The sequence below is a fragment of the Mustela nigripes genome, chromosome 10 (genome assembly GCF_022355385.1).
Source record: "Mustela nigripes isolate SB6536 chromosome 10, MUSNIG.SB6536, whole genome shotgun sequence".
In the NCBI taxonomy this organism is placed as follows: Eukaryota; Metazoa; Chordata; class Mammalia; order Carnivora; family Mustelidae; genus Mustela; species Mustela nigripes.
In genome coordinates, this window is record NC_081566.1 from 17,702,118 (window position 1) to 17,720,212 (window position 18,095).

Sequence of the window (18,095 nt, forward strand, 5' to 3'; positions counted from 1 at the left end):
AACTGACAAGGATTCCAGGGCCCGAGGGAGAGATCTGTGGGACGTTTGGGACCCAAGAAGTTAAGTTCTGGCCAAGGGGAAGGAAGAGCCAAGGACTGACCACCGGATCCTGCGGCTCTAGGAGAATGCATGGCTCTTCTCCTCCCTGTGTCAGCTAACAGTGACAAGCCCAAGCTTCTGTTCTGAGGGAGAAGTGAGCTGGGGAGGGGGTGCAGGACGGCGTGCGTGTGGCCTGGTGACCACACCTGGGCCTCTTCCCTTTCCTGTGTCTTACAGGTCCTGAGGTATTTTGACTATGTTTTCACTGGCGTGTTCACCTTTGAAATGGTCATAAAGGTAAAAGCTTCCAGAGAAAAGCTGGGCTCCAGGGTTTGGATGGGTCATGGGTCTGCTCCTTTAGTATAGTGCTGCTCCCCAGTGCTGCCACCTACCAACCAATGACAGACCTCAGTAGGGCCTTTGGACACCCCTCTTCTGGCCTCAGGAGTCTGAGGAAGTCTATCATGGCCAGCATGACGGGGGGGTCTGTTTAGACTGGGGCAGACCTGTGGGTATGGCCCATGGAGGAGCCTGTCCACTCTCAGACAGTCAGGAATGCAGACAGTGAAGGAGCAGGAGGCTGGCTGAGGACAAAGCAAAGGCTGGCGCCTTGCACCCCCCCCCTTCACCCGCTCCCCTCCATGTGTGTAGCATTCCTCAGGCACCCCTGACTGCCATAAAATGATCAATAGTTAACTTGCTGAGATCACAATCCTGCAAGACAGGAGTCTCCCTTGGTTTGCAAATGTCCTTGAGATTACAACAAAGAAGTTACCTTATCAATAGCCCTAATGTCACCCTCCCCTCCATAAAAAACCGAAGGAGGCGGAGGTAGAAGGAAAAGTAAATAAAGTTAAATTTCTTCTAAACCTAAATCTCACTAACAAGGATGCTTGATAGCAGGAATGTAACATTCCACCAGGAGACTCCCAATCGTCTTTACTTGATAGTAACCAGGCCTTCAATATCCTGATAGTGCTTTCTTCGCATGCGTGGGCTAATCGGCCAGTTCTGCTTCTGTAAGATTGCTTTGTCTGCTTTTACGCGGGGGTCCCCTGACCCAATTCACTGACGCCAAGTATGCCTGTTCAAACTGTCAATCAATCAGCTCGGCCCCACCCGAACCTTGTTTGGATCTGTCTATAAAAACCCTGCACCGACCCAGCTCTGGACCTCTCGGCGTTATCGGCAACGAGCGCCGCAGAGGTCCAGGTTCGAACCTGCAATAAACGACCCTTGCTGATTGGCTTTGACTCACGTCTCTGGTGGTCTTTTAAGGTGGGGGTAATACTCTATTGGCATTTCAACAGGCATGGGGACTGCCCTTGCCTCCCGAGCATTGCCCCCTGGTTCAAGCCAAGGCAGAGGGTCAAGTAGGGATGAGTCCTCCCGGACTCCATGTAGTCCTAGCTGCACTTGCTGTTTACCAGTCTCTGCCCCATCAGCCTAACACCCCACTGTCTTGTTCATGCTCTCTGCCGTCTGGGGTATTCCTCATCTGTGCATATGTGGGGACCTCTGGTGCTCCGAGACACTAAAGGAAGGAGAAATGTGAGGCTGAGGAGTCTAGTTGAACCCTGGTGGCTATGACACGGGGCCTTGGACTTCACAGTTAGGTGGAGAGAGCCTGTGGGACCTGTCCTTTTGCTCTCCAGGTCCTTGTATAGGGTTGGTTGTGGAGGCAATGGCCGTAGAGGCATTGTCCTGGGGAGCCCTGAGCTCCAGATGCATTGCCGGCTCCTGGGGGCTCATCCGCAGCTGTTCATATGCTTCTCCCGCAGATGATAGACCAAGGCTTGATCCTGCAGGACGGGTCCTACTTCCGCGACCTGTGGAACATCCTGGACTTCGTGGTGGTGGTTGGCGCATTGGTGGCCTTTGCTTTGGCGTAAGTGTAACTCTTTCTTCTTGTTCAATGTCCTTTCGTCCCTTCTTCCTGAGACTTGGACTGATTTGAGGCCTTCTCCAAGGCCAGCGTGAGAGGCAGTTCCCTCAGAGTGGTGCCAAAGAAAGCGGCCCTGGAAGTCTGCTTCCCACTTGCCCTCTGTGGTACCCCAGCGAGCCTCATAGCTTCAGCTCACTGCCCCAAACGGCAGCACTGGTGAAGGAGGAGCCGGGGGAGTCCCAAGGAAGAAGCCAGAGGCCCTGGAGTTCCTTTCTCGGAGATGAGTAAGCATGGGGAGGAGCTCACTCATGTGGGCAGTTCCTCCATGGGCTCAGGGAGGGACCCAGGACAGCTCATGTACCCTTCCTTTCTTGGGTATGTCAAACAAAGAATCCGCTTGGAAGAAGAATACAGAGGGTAGAACAGAGTCAGGGATTACAGACTGCCCATGAGCAGGGGTACCCCAGAGATATTTTATAGATATAAGAACCATGATCATGTGTTTAGCTCCAGAACCTAAGACTTTCACAACTTTCTTGGTAACGCACTGAGGAAAACATTCAGGTGACTAAGCCGTGCTCATTACATGTGGGGAATTTTTTTTCCCCCAGACACTGATCAGCTGTAGCAGGTTTTCAACCACATGCTGACATTTCCTGTGGCATCCAGTCAAGGAAGGGGCTCTCTGGGCCCTTCAGGGTTTAGCTAAGAAATACACATGATCAGGGCCTTTTCCCTAAGATGGTGTATAGAGTGCCCAGAAGATGAATGACAGCTTTAGGTCCCTGTCTGTACCTTGCTGCACTGCCAGAGAGCCTCCCCCTTTTCCAGTATACTGCCAAAGGGAAGGGGCAGAGCACCTGCAGAGGGTGGACCTTCCCAGGTCCAGGTGGTTAGAAAGGGCTCATCCATCCCTCCCTTCTCCACAAACAACATATCAGCTCCTTCCCATCCTGGCAGAGAAGGAGGTGGGGTGACAGTGAAGAAGGCACATTTTCTAAGTGTCTGAGGGTGGGGAGCTCTTTGTAGGAGAGATGAAATGTCCCCAGCTGTCCTAAGGACTTAAGATTTTCCAGAACCTAGAAGTGGGCCATTTGCATTGCTGTGCCAGCCACGGAGGACCCTCCAAAGGAGAGCCAGGTTCAATGTGGCTGGTGGCGCTGAGGTGGACTTGCAGGACAATGTCCGCGTACCTTGTCCCCCTTGTAGACCAGTGTATTAACCGCACCTACCTTTAGAGTTATATGGAATCACCTGTGCCTCTCACAAAAAGAAAGCCTCTTATTAGACATGACTGAGCTAGTTCCAAAGAAATTTCACAAAAGCATGGTATTTCCCCCAACATCTGGACCTTGTATAAATTCTTATCTCAAGATAAAAACCAAGACAACTTTGCTCTACCCAGGGGACTCCCAGCTCCTCTTCCTCCTTCTTAGAAAAACAATCATTCAAGTCCGGCTTTTTCCTCAGGAGGCCTACTTACTTTGTTAGGATAAATACCACCCTTGAGTTTTCAAAAGGTCAGTTTCCTTCTCATTTTATCAATTCATTTGCATATATTATTCACCATATTGTCCTTTCTTATTTTGATCTCAGTAAAGTAGTTTGTCTTTGAAGAAACAAAAGATGAGGAGAGAGAAGGAATGGGAAAGGATCCTCCCCATCTTTAGGAAGAACAGAGCTCATTGGGGTGACAGGGAAGGATTGGAGGAGGGGTGGGCTCTGGACTTCGGCAGGCCCTGCTTTTGAATCCCAGCCCCTCTACGTACCTATGTGATGTCCTAGAGCTGCAGAGCAGGATAGTAAACTTCCTAATCTCGGTTTTTCATCTCTGCAATGGAGTCAAAACAATGCCTGCGGAGTGCTTAGCACCTAAGGCGTGGCACCACGTGAACAATCAACAAATGTCTTTTTTAAACTTCCGTTCAGTCAGCCAGCATATAGGACATCATCCATCTCGATGGAATGTTCCATGATTTGTTGGATCTTAATTCCCTTCCTCATCCTTCCATTCTTTCATCGCATCCTGAAGTCGAGATGCTGGAGCCAAGTGTGTGTCGATGTATAATGTGTGCAAATGGCCGAAGGTGAACACAGGCTGGTTTCCACGTCCGGGCTGTTTTACACACACACATGCGCATACACACGCATGCAGACATGCGGGCGCGCACAGACCCACAGGCACCCAGACACACAACCCGGTAACCAGGCAGGTACGTAGGTGCCCGTGGGGAGGAGCTGTGTTTCAGCGGAAGCCTCTGCATGCCTGCCCCACGTCCACAGTCCAGTTGTCTTCTCCTCAGGTCCAGAGTGACAATGATGGGCTGGAGGGTTGTCATCTATCTTGTTCTTTTTTTTTGTGCCCTTTGAAAACATGGCGATGGTGGCTTTGGTGCTGGTGGCAGGGGAGGCCTTAACAGCCCCGGAACCGAAGCCTCTCTGTGGGTCCTCAGACCAGGTACAGTGCAGGGAACCCCAAGAATCCCCTGGTTCTGGGGTCCACACTTACGTGATGGATTGAGAGTTATGATCCATCACTTGTTTTAAGTGATGTCACTTCCTGAACTATTTCTTAATGTCCCTGGAAGTGTAATTGGTACTTGCTCCCCCTTCTCCATCCACTCTCTTGTGCTACCATCCTTCCCGGCTGGCCATGCACATCCCCTCTCCCCTTTCTCCTGCTCATGGAACAGGCTCACACCCGTCTCCTCTGGCCTTTGTCACGTCACGGAGGTCCAGGCAATGCTTTCTCTTGCTCACGTGCCACGCTTCCTAACTCTTTTCTCTCTCCTTCCTCATTAAGGGCACCAGAGAATTCAGCTCTCCCATCACTTTGGTAGGGTTGGCCCGGGTCCCCCCTGTCAGCGGAGTGAGGGCCTGGCCCGGGGCACACAGCAGAAGGAAGCCTGTGTTGCACAGCCGGGCCATGGTAGGAGGCTCAAGCCAGTAGGAAGCCAAATGTGGGGTTTTCTGTAGGCTTTTTAAGGACCTCCCTCCTTGCAGTTACAGATTTCATCATCAGAACCCATGTATTTGCCCCTGAGGATGTCCACCATTCAGATAGCCTTACCCTTGCCTCGTCTCACTGTCCTCCTCCTGAGCAGAGGCTACTGTGGAGGCTTCTGCTCAGGCTCTTACTCAGTCTGAGCAGATCTGACCATGATGGCTGTGGTAACACCTTCATGCGATGCCTCAGAAGTCAGAGGTGACTTGGCATCCCTGTCACTGCGACCAGCCAGGATCTTCCCAGAACCCAACCCAAGTTCCAAGAGGAAAGCCCCTAACCAAGGGGAAGCAAGGTCCTGTAGCTGAATTCTCAAAGAAAACTGTGTGGTCCCCTGAGCCCTTCTGGCAGAGAGCTGCACCTACCGTCATGTATGTTTTCTGTAAGCATATATGTCGTTGACGTAGTGGCTGAAGAGAACTCTCTCTTCTCTATAGCTGTGTACCTCAAGGGAAGGGATTCTTTATAATGTAAACCTGACAAATTCTGTTTGGGAACTTTTATTATTGACTTTTGAGGAGGAGGGGACGGGGATTTCTTTTCTAAGTGTGGGCGTACCGGGAGAAAATCAACGGAAAGATACTCCAATGGCACCTTTCCTATTCCTCCCGGCACATTTTTACATTATAAAGCATTTATAAGAACACTCGGGTCTCCTTGCCTCAGCCAGATACCTGTGTAGGGAGACGGGCAGAGTTTTGGCAGAGGTTGGCTTTGTTTCTCCCTCATTCCGCTGCCCTCACAACACCCCACTCTCTGGGCCATATGGAGACACAGAGTGTTCGCCAACTATAAATGTCCTGACCATGCCTTTTCCTCCTTGAGGTTTTAAGAAAAGTCTGGTGAGTGACTGGGTCTGTGAAACCTTTCTCTTTTATCTTTTTCTATCTGAAAAAGAGGGATTCTTCTGTTTGATCATTATTTTATACCAAAAGGCCAGCAACTGCTTGTCCCAGTTTCCTCACACCCTGTTACCATCATGTCTGCCTCCCAGCCTCCTGGGCGGGACAACAAAGATGGTTCCAGCCTTGGCATTTCTGGGTATCTGCACCTCAGGCACATTCCCTCATTTGGGGACATCCTCCTGGAGGCAGCTGCCTCATAGGGAAATTAGGCAGCCCCTATGTCAGGTTGAGTTCCTGAACCTTACAGGATTATGCGCAGTGAGGGGGTGATGCTATCTGGCCTTCGGGTTTTGCATGTGAAGTGGCTTGTGAAGGGATTTGGACGGGCAGTTGGGCAGGGACAGCATCTCAGGAGGAAAGGCAGGGAGAGCACAGGGACGTATGTGTGTGTGAGATCCTTCACTCCATCCCAACCAAGCCCCTCATCCTCCTCATTCTCATTGTTCCACAGCGTGTTACTTGACTAGCTCAAGTCAAGTCACCAGGTAGCCAGCTATCCTGGATTGGGTTCTAATTAGTAAACTCACAGCTTATAATGACTTGTCCACACAAACAATCTCAAAGAAAAATAATGAGCAGTTCTGCTCCTACCTCCTCCCCCCACTGGGGCTGGTGCATCAGTCAGAGTCACGCAGGCTCTCTGGCCGCTGAGACCCAAGCTCTCCCTCACTGCCTGCCATCTTAGCAGGGCATGAGGTAAGGTCAGGGCTCCCTGGCACGTGGGGGATCTGGATCACAGCCGCACTTGGCCTTTAATTATTCAGTGCTTGGCCAGAAAGGAAAAACATGAGTCAATCTGCCTCTTGATGCCAGAAGGAACCAGAATTCCCACATTAGCTTTTATTACATTCTTTTCATTGAAGTATGTTGCTTTTCTGACACTTGACACTCTGCCCTGGTCTTTAAGATGGATAAGGTCCTTTGAATGCATTCAGAACCAGCTGCAGTGGCCAAGCTGGTTCTGAATTCATTCAGTGAAATACACAGAGATAATTTTAGATTTGGAAGGGCCCTAAGGAGCTGCAGAATATGGTACCCTGGTTTGTTTTGTATTCGTAAAGGTGTGAATGTGTGCTCAGGGAAAGGAGTGGCTATCCAGAGCTGAAATGCTAGTAGGTACTTCCCCTCAGCAGAGCACAGAACAATAGAACAGACATTTCTCCCTATGCCTGACTCCTCCCTGTTCTTCACTGCTTGCCTGTGTCTGAGGCAATCCTCCTCACATCTCACGCTTTGCTGTGGGATTTCTTTCTTGACAACCCCTATTCTTGTAGAACTGAAAGGGGCATCTCCCAAAGGAAACTGTGATGACCCATTAATCTTGGAGGAGGGCAAAAAAAGTAGACAAAGTCCTGCTTCATGCAAAGAAGACCCATTTGCCACTGAGCCAGACAGGTCATCCAGTGCCACTGTTCTGTGGAAGAGAATGAAGGATTAAAATTAAATTTTGCCGTCAGGTAGCCAATTAACTGTGGATTTAGGATGCTGGCTGAGCTGGAATTGGAAATTTCCAGCAGTGAGCAGATAGAAGGATGTTGTTCCTCCAGACTCCAGCTTTAAGGGTCACCTCAAGAGTGACTTTCCCTGACTTTGTGCCCAGGCAGGGACCCTAAAGGTGATTAATGGCCAAGAGGCTCTTGGGGTGCCTACTGCTGTATTATACCCACGGTCCCTTGAGAATGGGTTTTGGCATGAATTAGGAGGGACAGAGTGGGAGCCATGTAGAGGGGGTGCCTGAAAGAAAGATAAATTCTCACTCTACCCGCTCTTGGCATTAAGCCCCAGCACACATTTTTTTTAAGATTTTATTTATTTATTTATTTGACAGAGAGAGGTATCACAAGTAGGCAGGCAGAGAGAGAGAGAGGAGGAAGCAGGCTTATCCACGGAGCAGAGAGCCCGATGCGGGGCTCGATCCCAGGACCCTGGGATCATGACCTGTGCTGAAGGCAGAGGCTTTAACCCACTGAGCAACCCAGGTGCCCCAGCACACATGTTTTTTGATGAACGCTAGAAAATACATTGCCTGTGATTTACATCACTGATGCTAGGGAATGTGCATTTGGAGACCTTTATCCTATGGAGGCAATGGGTGTGGATGGCCCAGCATTTCTCTTTATTAACGAGCACGAATTTGGGAGATGGTTGATTATTAATTGTGATGTCAGCCTCTGGCCACATTAACAAACGAAATGATCCAGTCAGGGAACATGGTCCGTTCACACGGCAGCCAGCAATTTAGCTCACCAGCCTCAGATGCAAGGTGCACCCCGCACCAGAGTCTTCCCAGACACAGGAACAGCTCAGAGCTGCAGGATTCGTAGAAATCCATCACAGTGTCCTCCAGATTTAGCAGTAAGTTTTGGAGTAACTCAGAGCAGATTTCGTGGTGGGACTAGGGAAGGATCAGCTCAGATCACATGACCTGCAAGCCATCTGCCTAATCCACATTCACAGAGCCACAACCTAGCATTATGAATTAGTCGCCTGCTGGGGGAGCGTATTGGCTGGACTTTAGCCAGTGCCAAGGCCCTCTGGGCAGGTTCAGCAGATGAGGGGTCTTGGGTATGTTTGGAAGGTGAAGTGTAGGAAGCAAGACAGATCAGGTCTCTTCTGCAGCTTGAATAACAAAACTGCTAGGAGACAGTAAGGTGACTTGCTTTCCCCTGATGCTTCTCAGAGCGTGGACCTTCTGGTTAGAGTGTGATGCTGTGTTTTGAAAAGGAGAAAGTTTTTGAAGGCAATGATGACTGTGTATCGGGAGCTCACTAAGGTGCATTTGCAGGAAGGAAAGGATTATGCACTAGCCACTTATTATAGAGTTGGTGGCATAGTCACGGAGCAAAGGAAGTTGGTAGAGTTGCAAAGGATTTAGGGCTCATGGTAGACCCCAAATGATGCTGAGTTAGGGGGTGAGGAAGAAAAATACACAAATAGGTGAACTAGCCTTACCAACAGGGCCCAGACTTCCTCTGGGGATAAGCACTCCCCGTGCAGCTTCTCATTTCCACTGGTCTTTAGAACTTACAAAGTGTTTCTGCACTCTTTATTTCATTCATCTCTCAGCAGTCCTGTTTTATAGTGGAGATGTGGATTGCTTGAGACTTTAACTATTTTGACTCATTTGACTAGTAGCAAAACCAGTTTTTGTTCTAAAATAACTGGTATTTTTTACTTCAAGGTTAGGGGCTCCCCTAAACTTTTCTTTCCCCTTAACCTTTCTCTATTACATCTAACTCCCTTCTCCCTCCGTTGTCGTAGTCAGTTCCAAGCCATTAACCCCAGAAAACTCAACTTGGTGGCTTGGTACAGATCTCTCCTCAGCCTTCCGATCCATCCGTCTCTGCTTGGAGACAGACAAGACCTATGGACCAGGTAGGGAAGGGCATCCCTGACCTTGCCTATCTGTTCCATCTGTACCTTTTCCTTTCCATGTACACTCACAGGCCCTAGGCTGATTAAGGCTAAGAGGAAAGATAGCTCATTATTTGAGTTCAGGAACTGCTGGTTTTGATGTTTGCTGTTCCTCCTTTGGTTAAAAACCCTCCTGCGATTCTCATCTGAAAAGGCACTGTAACATAAATAAGGATGTGGATTTCAGAGCCTAACTTAGGTCTGCACCCCAGCATAATGAATTATTAGCTGTCTTAACTCTCTGAAGTTCTATTTCCTCGTCTATAAGTGGAAATTAAAAATAGCTATGTTTTGGTCTTATGCGAATTAAGTAAGGTAAAATATATTCAGTGTCCTGTATAGTGCCAACCCCTTAGCAAGTGCATGTCGACATTATTATGGCCTCCCAAGTAACAGTCCAGACATTTCAGCAAGGCTCAGGGCTCCCCACAGTGTGACCTCCTGTCCATGCTTCTAATGCAAGAGATTCCTTAAGGTCCCTGCGCTGTTCTCTCCGGGGCTCATGGAGGAGGGCAGAAGGCCATTCCACTTAGAGGAGGAGGAGCTCTTCAGAATCTGATGTCCCTGCTCTCCCACCATGGAAAGAGCTGGTTCCTTGCAGAAATCAATGTGCAAGCACGTCTTCTAAGAAAAGGGAGGCCTAGAAACTGAGAAGTGAGATTACAGTGATTCTCATCTTTTACTGATGAGACGTAAGAGAAGTGTGGCTTTTTTTTTTTTTTTTCCCTTCCTGGAGAGCAGCCAGGACCTTTTCAAATAAGAAATGAGTAGGAAATAAATGGGGAAATGGGTGGCCCAGTTGAGTCCCAATTAAAGGGGGACCAATATGTCCTAGCCTGTGAAATTATCCTCAAGTTTTAACATTAGAGTCCGTTTTTAAACCTGACAAATTTCACGAACTAGCTAGGCAGTGTAAAAAAATTCTGATTATACATAGAGTAGGAAAGACTAACAAAACGTTATCAAATGATTATATTTAAATGATTTATAAAAAGCATATGAATTATTTCAAAAATAATAGGCCTCCATTAAAGTGCTTGACGAGCTTGTCCTTTTGGTTTGATAAAACATTTCCCTTGCTGTCTTGTTGACTACGATAATGACTTAAATAACTCTCCTGTGCCAGAATTTGGGAAAGGTAGTTTGGCCTAGCATATGTGTAAATTAGGATGTATTTTAATTAATATTAAAATTAATATTGGGACTAAGTCGTTAAGATGTTTCTGGGCTCTATGATTTTGTTATCTATTGTTCCTTTCATTTCAAAAGGCAATTTTCAAATCCGTGCTGAACATATGTTATAAAAACCAAGAAGCAAGCGTGCTTTTCTGCAACCACTCAAAATTGTAGCTTTTCAGTGGCTTCTCTGCTGCGAAGGGCCTGTTTGAAAAATGTGCAGAGCAGTGACTAATCGGTATTTTGCTTTGGGCCTCAGTCTTATTACTATCCCTGGCTCAACTTTGTGGGAGTCAGTATGGGACAAATGTCCCCCACCTCCGCTTACATTGGCAGCTACAATCAGCTGTTGAGATCAGAGTGTACTATTAAGGATCCGCATTTTCCAAAATAAGGGACGTACAAATCAGACAAACAATGGGTCAGAAATGTTCTTTGTTCCATAGCAGAATATTTTAGTAGGATCCTGGGGCAAAAATTAATTACAGAGAACAAATTTTGTCCTTTATCCAGGTATATGGGAAGAGCAAGAAATTTGGGGCTTTCTTTCATAAAATGGGCATCTGTGAGTATGAACCTCTGAGAACCCGTTCAGATGCTACTGGACATAAATGTCTCAGAGTTGAGGTCCTGGGCTAACCAACAGGTAAAAACCGGGAGTGTGTCACCCTAAATCACCTGCCTATCCATTGATCCTACTCTGTTCTCTCATTTTAGGGGTAGATTCTCTCTACCCCTTAGGGAAGATTCTAAGTTTTTCCTCAAGATGAATGTAGCCTGGGGAAAGGAAGTGACCTGTGTAGTTGTTTTGGTGAAATTTTCAGTCAGATGATTGATTTTCCTATGGCATATAACTTGCAATGATGCTTTTGTTTGTTGGCTTGTTTACCTGAGGTCTGTCCTCCCTCCTAGACTTGGTAAGTTTCAAGAAGTGAGGGACCTCATTTGTTTTATTCACAGAGGTATACCCATACCTAGAAAGGGCCTGGCCTACATTAAGGACTCCATCAGTGCTGTGATACGAGTGGATAAAGACGTGTTTGGCTGACTCATTGTGTGCCCAGTCTCATGTATGAGAAGACACTGTTGCAACTCAGGGAAGGATACTATCTTTGCCTTCTAAGCTCTCAAAGGGTGTCCCATGAGGGATTTAAGATTTATAAAGCCTTGGATTTAATCCCATATTACCATTAATTTGGCAAGTACTGTGAAAATGAATGTATTTTTGAATATGAGATCATATACTGAGTAAAATAATCATGAGAAGTTTTTGCTTGTGACATATAGTGGTGTACCGTAGGTTTGTGATACATTACAAAGATTAAGGAGAAAAAGTACCCTTTCCAGCAACTGGCAGCAGAGAAGCCCAGCCTGAATTCCAGACATTTCTACATGGCTGCAGGAAGAGTCCCCAGTGGGACTGTGGCTCACTCCCTGAGTGACCTCATACAGGGCACATTTTCGTGGGGATGTAGTTAAGGGGGTTTCAGGCATCTTTTCCAGCTCTAGAATATGGTTTGATGGAGCCTGGAACCAAAACCTTCTGGTGCAGAGGCTTAGTGGTTCAGGGCAAGAGCTCCGACCACCTTACAGTCTTGGCTTCAAGGCCCAGCTCGCCGTGCTAGTGCTAGGTGCTCCTTAACTTCTCTGAATCACGTCTGTGAATTGGGATAGTCAGAGCTCTGTGTCCTCAGGTTATTAGAAAGGCCACAGAAAGAGTTGCACTAAAAGTGCTCAGCCTAGAGTAAATCTACAGAAAGTTAGCTCTCATTATTTTAAATTTCAAATATTTCACATTTGTGTTCTCACCCTTTTTATTGTTGGCAGGCCTCCAAATAGAGCTGGGATGATTTTTCTCCAAGCTGCACAGTAAATAGCTCACGATAGATAGTCGGTCATTTAACTTATCAAAGGGCATCCCTTTGTGTGACATCAGGAACTTGATACACAATAACTTGCCCCAGATCCTGAGGTGGTTTTAGGGTGTTTCTTCCATTTGTGCTTTTAAGAGAGATCCTATTATCCCTATCAAAGTGGTCCTGCGCCCCACTGCAAACGAAATCCTTCAGAAGCATAGATACACCACTGTGACGTAAAATGCCTTTCCCAACAGAATTTTTGGCCCAGAGCAGATCTAATTCCTCTATCCTGGTTTCTTATAAATTCACTGGAAATAGAGTTTGTTGGAAAACTACTAAGGAAATGGAAGTCAAAGGCTCTATTTAGGAAGTGTCAGTAGACTGGGCTCCATGAAATCAGGCACAATATGGGGAATGCCATCCGGTGAGAGGCAATTTCACTGGTGCCTGCAAAGGGCCTTTGCCTTTGCAGGTTGGAGAGGTGGGCGTGGAGCAAATGATGCGCTGGGCCCTCCTTTCGCAGAGCGTGTGGACTCTACCAAGTGCCAAGGCTGTAAGCGGGATCTCCTGGGCCTGTGCTTGTCCAATTCCCTGTTGCTGTAAGATTTCCTGGCCTCCCTGAAGTTTTCTGACTGTTTCCTTCTGTCTACCCCCAACCCTTTTTTTTTTTTTTTTTAAACTGCTTTCCGCCTGGATTCTCCATAGGAACGCTCTGGGGTAAATATCATTCTCACTTTTCTTGAAGTCAAGAATACGGGAAGTGGGTTGGAAGAGGGTGCAAGCCCAGTTAGGAGGGAAGGAGGCTGCTCCCTGAGAAAGGACTGAGTTTATGTGAGTGGTAAGTTCTCACTGATATCCTAGAGAACAAAAATTAGGAGTCACCAAGCCTTCTTGGGAAGGGATCATTGGCACTGGTTTGGGTATGTATTTGGTTTGGAAGTTGTGTTTTTTTTTAGATCGGTAGATACGTGAATGTAATATAGTAAAAGAGTTTATAGAATATACAAAATCTTTCGGTGAAAAGACCTTCTAATGTAGTACTCTGAGATTATCTATATTCAGAGCTCCAACTGAAGGATAGTGGCTTATAGGCCATGGCCTACAGCATTAAGAGGGTCTTTAAATTCCCATTCTGGACAAAGCCAGCATTCCTTGAATGCTATTGAATGTCTTCCTACCTTGCCTTTTGTAGAAGCATAGATGACCTTTTATCTCTCTGTCCAAGGCAGGAAGAATGGGGTAAAAAGCAGGCAGAGGCCCTCATACTTCCCACCTGATATTCTGGATCGCCTTTGCTCAGGCTATTGGTGCAATGGTACTCTGAACCAAGATGGGGAAGGAACCAGAGCCTGGGGTCCCTCTTCTGAGTCTCATTTCCTACCATCTGTGTGTGTCTTTTACAAATTGCAGTTGTTTGAATTGAATGCAACAATCTCGGGATAAGCTGGGTGGGGAGAGAAATGCAGGTTGATTGATTTATCTCATTCCCGAAGAGAAAAAGAGAAACGTATTTTATCTATGAGGAGCAAACATTTCCAAGCAGCTGACTAGGGACGCTCAGGAGCTGAAAGGCAGGGGTCAAGGTGGGCAGGGCCTGCGGTCTGGGCCGTCTCCAACTCTCTGGCTGTCTGCAGCCTGTGCTGGGTATAGAGGGCCTCCAATGGGGAGGGGCTGCAGAAAGAGCAAGGCTCACACAGATAATTGGGGCGGGAGCCAAGGTCCTGGCCAGAAGCCCAGGTGACATGCTTTCTCTGGAAGCGGCAGCTAACACAGCAGGAGTGTCATGTCCCCAGTGCCCTTCCTCACCCTGCTCTCCCCTGAACTAATGAACTCAGCAGGGGTGACAAACCTGCACCAAGGAAAGGGCTAGGTCAAGTCCTCTGAGGAGACATGCTTTCGACCAGGGGTTCCTAGTCCCTTCAACAAATATCATTTGTCAGCCTGTTACTGAAGAACACCAGAGCAGGCACCTGGGGATCCAGGGTGGACTGACGTGCCCAGTCACGTTCCCTTGTCGGCTGAACTGCCATTTGCATTCTGCTAGTGTGGTAATAAGCCGCCATGACCCCGGCCGTTGGGGAGAAGAGGTATGCGGTACAAACCGTGTGTGGAGGCCTCTGGGTGTATGGACTCTGGGTGCGTTCCTCTGTGTGAGGACGCATGGGTGTGCATGCGTAGGACTGTGTGCACACTGGGGAGTGAATTAAAAACTTTCCCGGAGCATGTTTTGTGGGGTCGTCCTGAAGGGAGTCCATTCTGACCCCACTTCCGGTCTCTTGCCCAAGTGTCTCCCCTTTCACCCTGTTGTTGATGCAGTCATGCAAATGCCACTTTCATTTCTCCCGCTGTCCTCTGACCCCCGGGGGCCTCCCGCTGCAGAACAAACAAGGGGCGAGACATCAAGACCATCAAATCTCTGAGGGTCCTCCGAGTTCTGAGGCCGTTGAAGACCATCAAGCGCTTGCCCAAGCTCAAGGTAATGTTTCCCGAGGCCCCTTCTCTCGTCTTGTCTTTAGCCATGGTCAGCTTGCTCTTGGAGGATCATTTCTGGGAATATTCCTTTTGCTCCCGCAGAGACTGGGGTTCTTTCAAATGCCTGAGTTGAAGGTCTTCGTTTCAAAGAAAAATAACCAGAAGGCCAAGAAATCCAGAAGGGGGTTTGGGTCTCTTGAGTCCAGCCCCAGGTGGTATTTTATGTATACTCTGCCTGTGGCATGTCATCCAGAAAGAACCCCGTGTCATTAAGGTGCACTCAGAACACCAAAACAGAAGTGTGTGGGGGGGTGTCCCATGTATTTTGGGCTGCACTTAAGATCATGCCAAGTAAACTGGGATGCTTTTTTCCCTCATAATTCTACACAAGGAAAGGATTTTCTTTCCCCGACCCTTCATATTCTTTTTTAAAAGATTTTATTTATTTATTTGACAGAGATCACAAGTAGGCAGAGAGGCAGGCAGAGAGAGAGGAAGGGAAGCCGGCTCCCTGCCGAGCAGAGAGCCCAATGCGGGACTCGATCCCAGGACCCTGAGATCATGACCTGAGCCGAAGGCAGGGCTTAACCCACTGAGCCACCCAGGCGTCCGACCCTTCATATTTTTAAGGCACAGACTGGTCAGTTAACTTGCTCAAGAATAGTCTTTTTTGGCAGAGGCAGAGAATGGGGAATGGAGTTAACATGAATTGAGGGCTTCCTGTTGCCAGGAAGTTTCCAAGCTGCATTACCTTGGTTCTCCTCTTTTCCAGCCCATGCCCTCCCTGTTCTACCCTCCTGGGGCTCCTTTCTGCCCTCAAGGTGTGCTTTACCATTCAACTCCAGCTTGCTAACATGCTGAACACTTCTTCCCCTGCCCCCAACACACACACTCAAATTGTGATTGCTGGGTTCATGGGGGAAAGTTCTTCCTCCTGCATCCCTGAGTGAGAGCTCACCACCATGAGGAAGGGACCAGGACTCCTGGTTCACAGCCCTGAGGTCTGCTCACTGCTGCCAGGGCCACATAGCCAGCCGAGTGAGCCACAGCACTGGGCTGAGCCTGGTCTCTAGGATATATATATATATATATATATATATATACACACACACACACACACACACACACACACACACAACTTCCTTACAACTCTCTTCCTGGTAATAGACTCATCATAGTGCCAGGTCTTGTCCATGCCCATAAATACTCCTTTCTGCTGGGGTCTGGGGCCCTAAGCACTATTGTTAGCTGCAGCCCATGCTTTTGGGGTCTCCTGTCTTTTTTGAGCTTTGTTGGGGTCCTAAGAAAGCTGCAGACAGCATGGTGTGATTAGCTCACAGGGTGGAGTGTGCAACCCCACCCTTGGTTAATTCCATTTAATTAGGAAGTGTTGGCTTCTCAGTCTCTCTGCAGCTGAGGGAAGTGTAGGTGGCTCTGATGATACCATAAGACTGCGTGCCGCTCACATTCCCTGCAGTGTTGAACTAATTAAACCAGCGACATCCACCCAGCGCTGTGAAGAAGCAAGTGCACGAATGTGGCAAGGGCACAAATGCAGTGCCGCTATGGGGCGAGACTCCAGTGAGCTAAACCTAAAAACCTAGAAAGTAACCTAAAAATGGCTTGAAATGTGTTGAATTCCTGTGTAACCCTTCGGGATTCTGCACAGGGACACCCATGGCCTGTAACGGTCCCCCCTGCCTTTTGAAAAGATAGCTTTCCATCCCCACCCACACCACCTGTTGAATCTTCATCCCCAATACAGCCTGCTTTAAGCTAAGAACATTTACGTGAAGTGTTGAACCTATTTGGAGCAAATGTAGGAATTTATTCAATATATTATTAAATAATAAGTGGTAATTTACTGCACTCTCTGATCCATTTAGAAAGGTAAAGAGAAAATAACACATATTCAGTATATAAACCGACTCTAAGAATGTCACCAAATCGATGTCAGGTTAGGGACAAGCCATTTGATCCCTTTCTGCAATACAATTCTGTGCCTCCTCCTAACTGGAGTACACCTGTGGGGAGCCCACAAAGGACTCCCTCTTTGCCTGCTGCCATTTGTTTTCTGCCACTTTGGGTTTGCTTTCAGATTCGGAGCCCGTGTGCCCTTCCAGGTGGTAGGTCCTGGCAGTCATGACCAGCTTGGAATACAGCTCTGAATCCCATGAGTGTCACTTCTTAGTAAGGGGATGTCTCCGGGGCACTTTCTCAGCGGGGCTGACTGGTGGTGATGTGGCTCTGACTCAGCTCTAGGCAAATGCACAGGCCATTCTGGGGACTTACAGGGCTCTGGGCTTCTCTTTGCAGGCTGTCTTTGACTGTGTGGTAACCTCCTTAAAGAACGTCTTCAACATCCTCATTGTCTACAAGCTCTTCATGTTCATCTTTGCTGTCATTGCGGTTCAGCTCTTCAAGGGAAAATTCTTTTATTGCACCGACAGTTCCAAAGACACAGAGAAGGAGTGCATGTAAGTGCAACCATAATGTTCTGCTCACCTTCTGCGGACGCGTATTCCGGCAATGCCCGCTTGGGCACCCAATAGGTCTTCTCTTTCTCTCTTACCTGTCTCTCTTTTCTTCTTTTAGGAAAAAGGCAAGACAGGAAATTGCTATTCTTTTATTGAGCACCTCTTTTGTGTCAATCATGGCACTTGGCATTTTATACCCAGTTTTTCATTTTAAATCTTTACAATGACCTTTTGATATAGGTTTCATATTCATGTTCTAGCTGTGGAAGTTGAGTCTCAGAAAGTTTAAATTACTCGAGGTTACACACTGTGCCTAGTAAAAGGATTAGGATTTAATCTTCCATTTCTACTAGGCACCAAATACAACTTTTATTCCACAATCATAGACTGCCTTTGATAAGACTCTGCTTTCTTCCTTGCATTTGTACCCTGATGATTACTCAGCTGCATTATTGAAGTTTGTAGAATTTCCTTACTCTCCCACGAGCTATAGTGAAGAGGCCCTCTTTCATCTGTACTCTGGTTTTAGAGGCAACTATGTAGATCATGAAAAAAACAAGATGGAGGTGAAAGGCCGGGAATGGAAACGCCATGAGTTCCACTATGACAACATTATCTGGGCCCTGCTGACCCTCTTCACCGTCTCCACAGGAGAAGGATGGCCTCAGTGAGTGATGGGTTTGCGTTGCCATACTCGTGTGTGAGCTGGGATGGGATACGGGGTTGCCTGGAGAAGCTTATTTAAGATGAACAAGGCTAAGCCTTGGTTATTCTACAAGAAAGTAAGTGGCTATGAGTGGGTGAGACAGGCGGAAGAGAAGAGGAATGGAAAGCCTTAAGGCAAAAATCAAGAAGGAGAATACA

The 18,095-nt window shown here is 47.6% G+C and overlaps 1 protein-coding gene across 1 annotated transcript in view; it reads left to right on the plus strand.

Moving 5' to 3' along the window:
• Positions 1–18,095, plus strand: part of CACNA1E (calcium voltage-gated channel subunit alpha1 E) — a 494,904-nt gene that overhangs the window by 435,267 nt on the left and 41,542 nt on the right. Inside the window, exons 27-32 of the mRNA XM_059412718.1 lie at positions 277–336; positions 1,821–1,927; positions 12,988–12,999; positions 14,662–14,758; positions 17,071–17,231; positions 17,761–17,898. Coding sequence (XP_059268701.1) covers positions 277–336; positions 1,821–1,927; positions 12,988–12,999; positions 14,662–14,758; positions 17,071–17,231; positions 17,761–17,898 — 575 coding nt within the window. The remainder of the gene's footprint in view (positions 1–276; positions 337–1,820; positions 1,928–12,987; positions 13,000–14,661; positions 14,759–17,070; positions 17,232–17,760; positions 17,899–18,095) is intronic.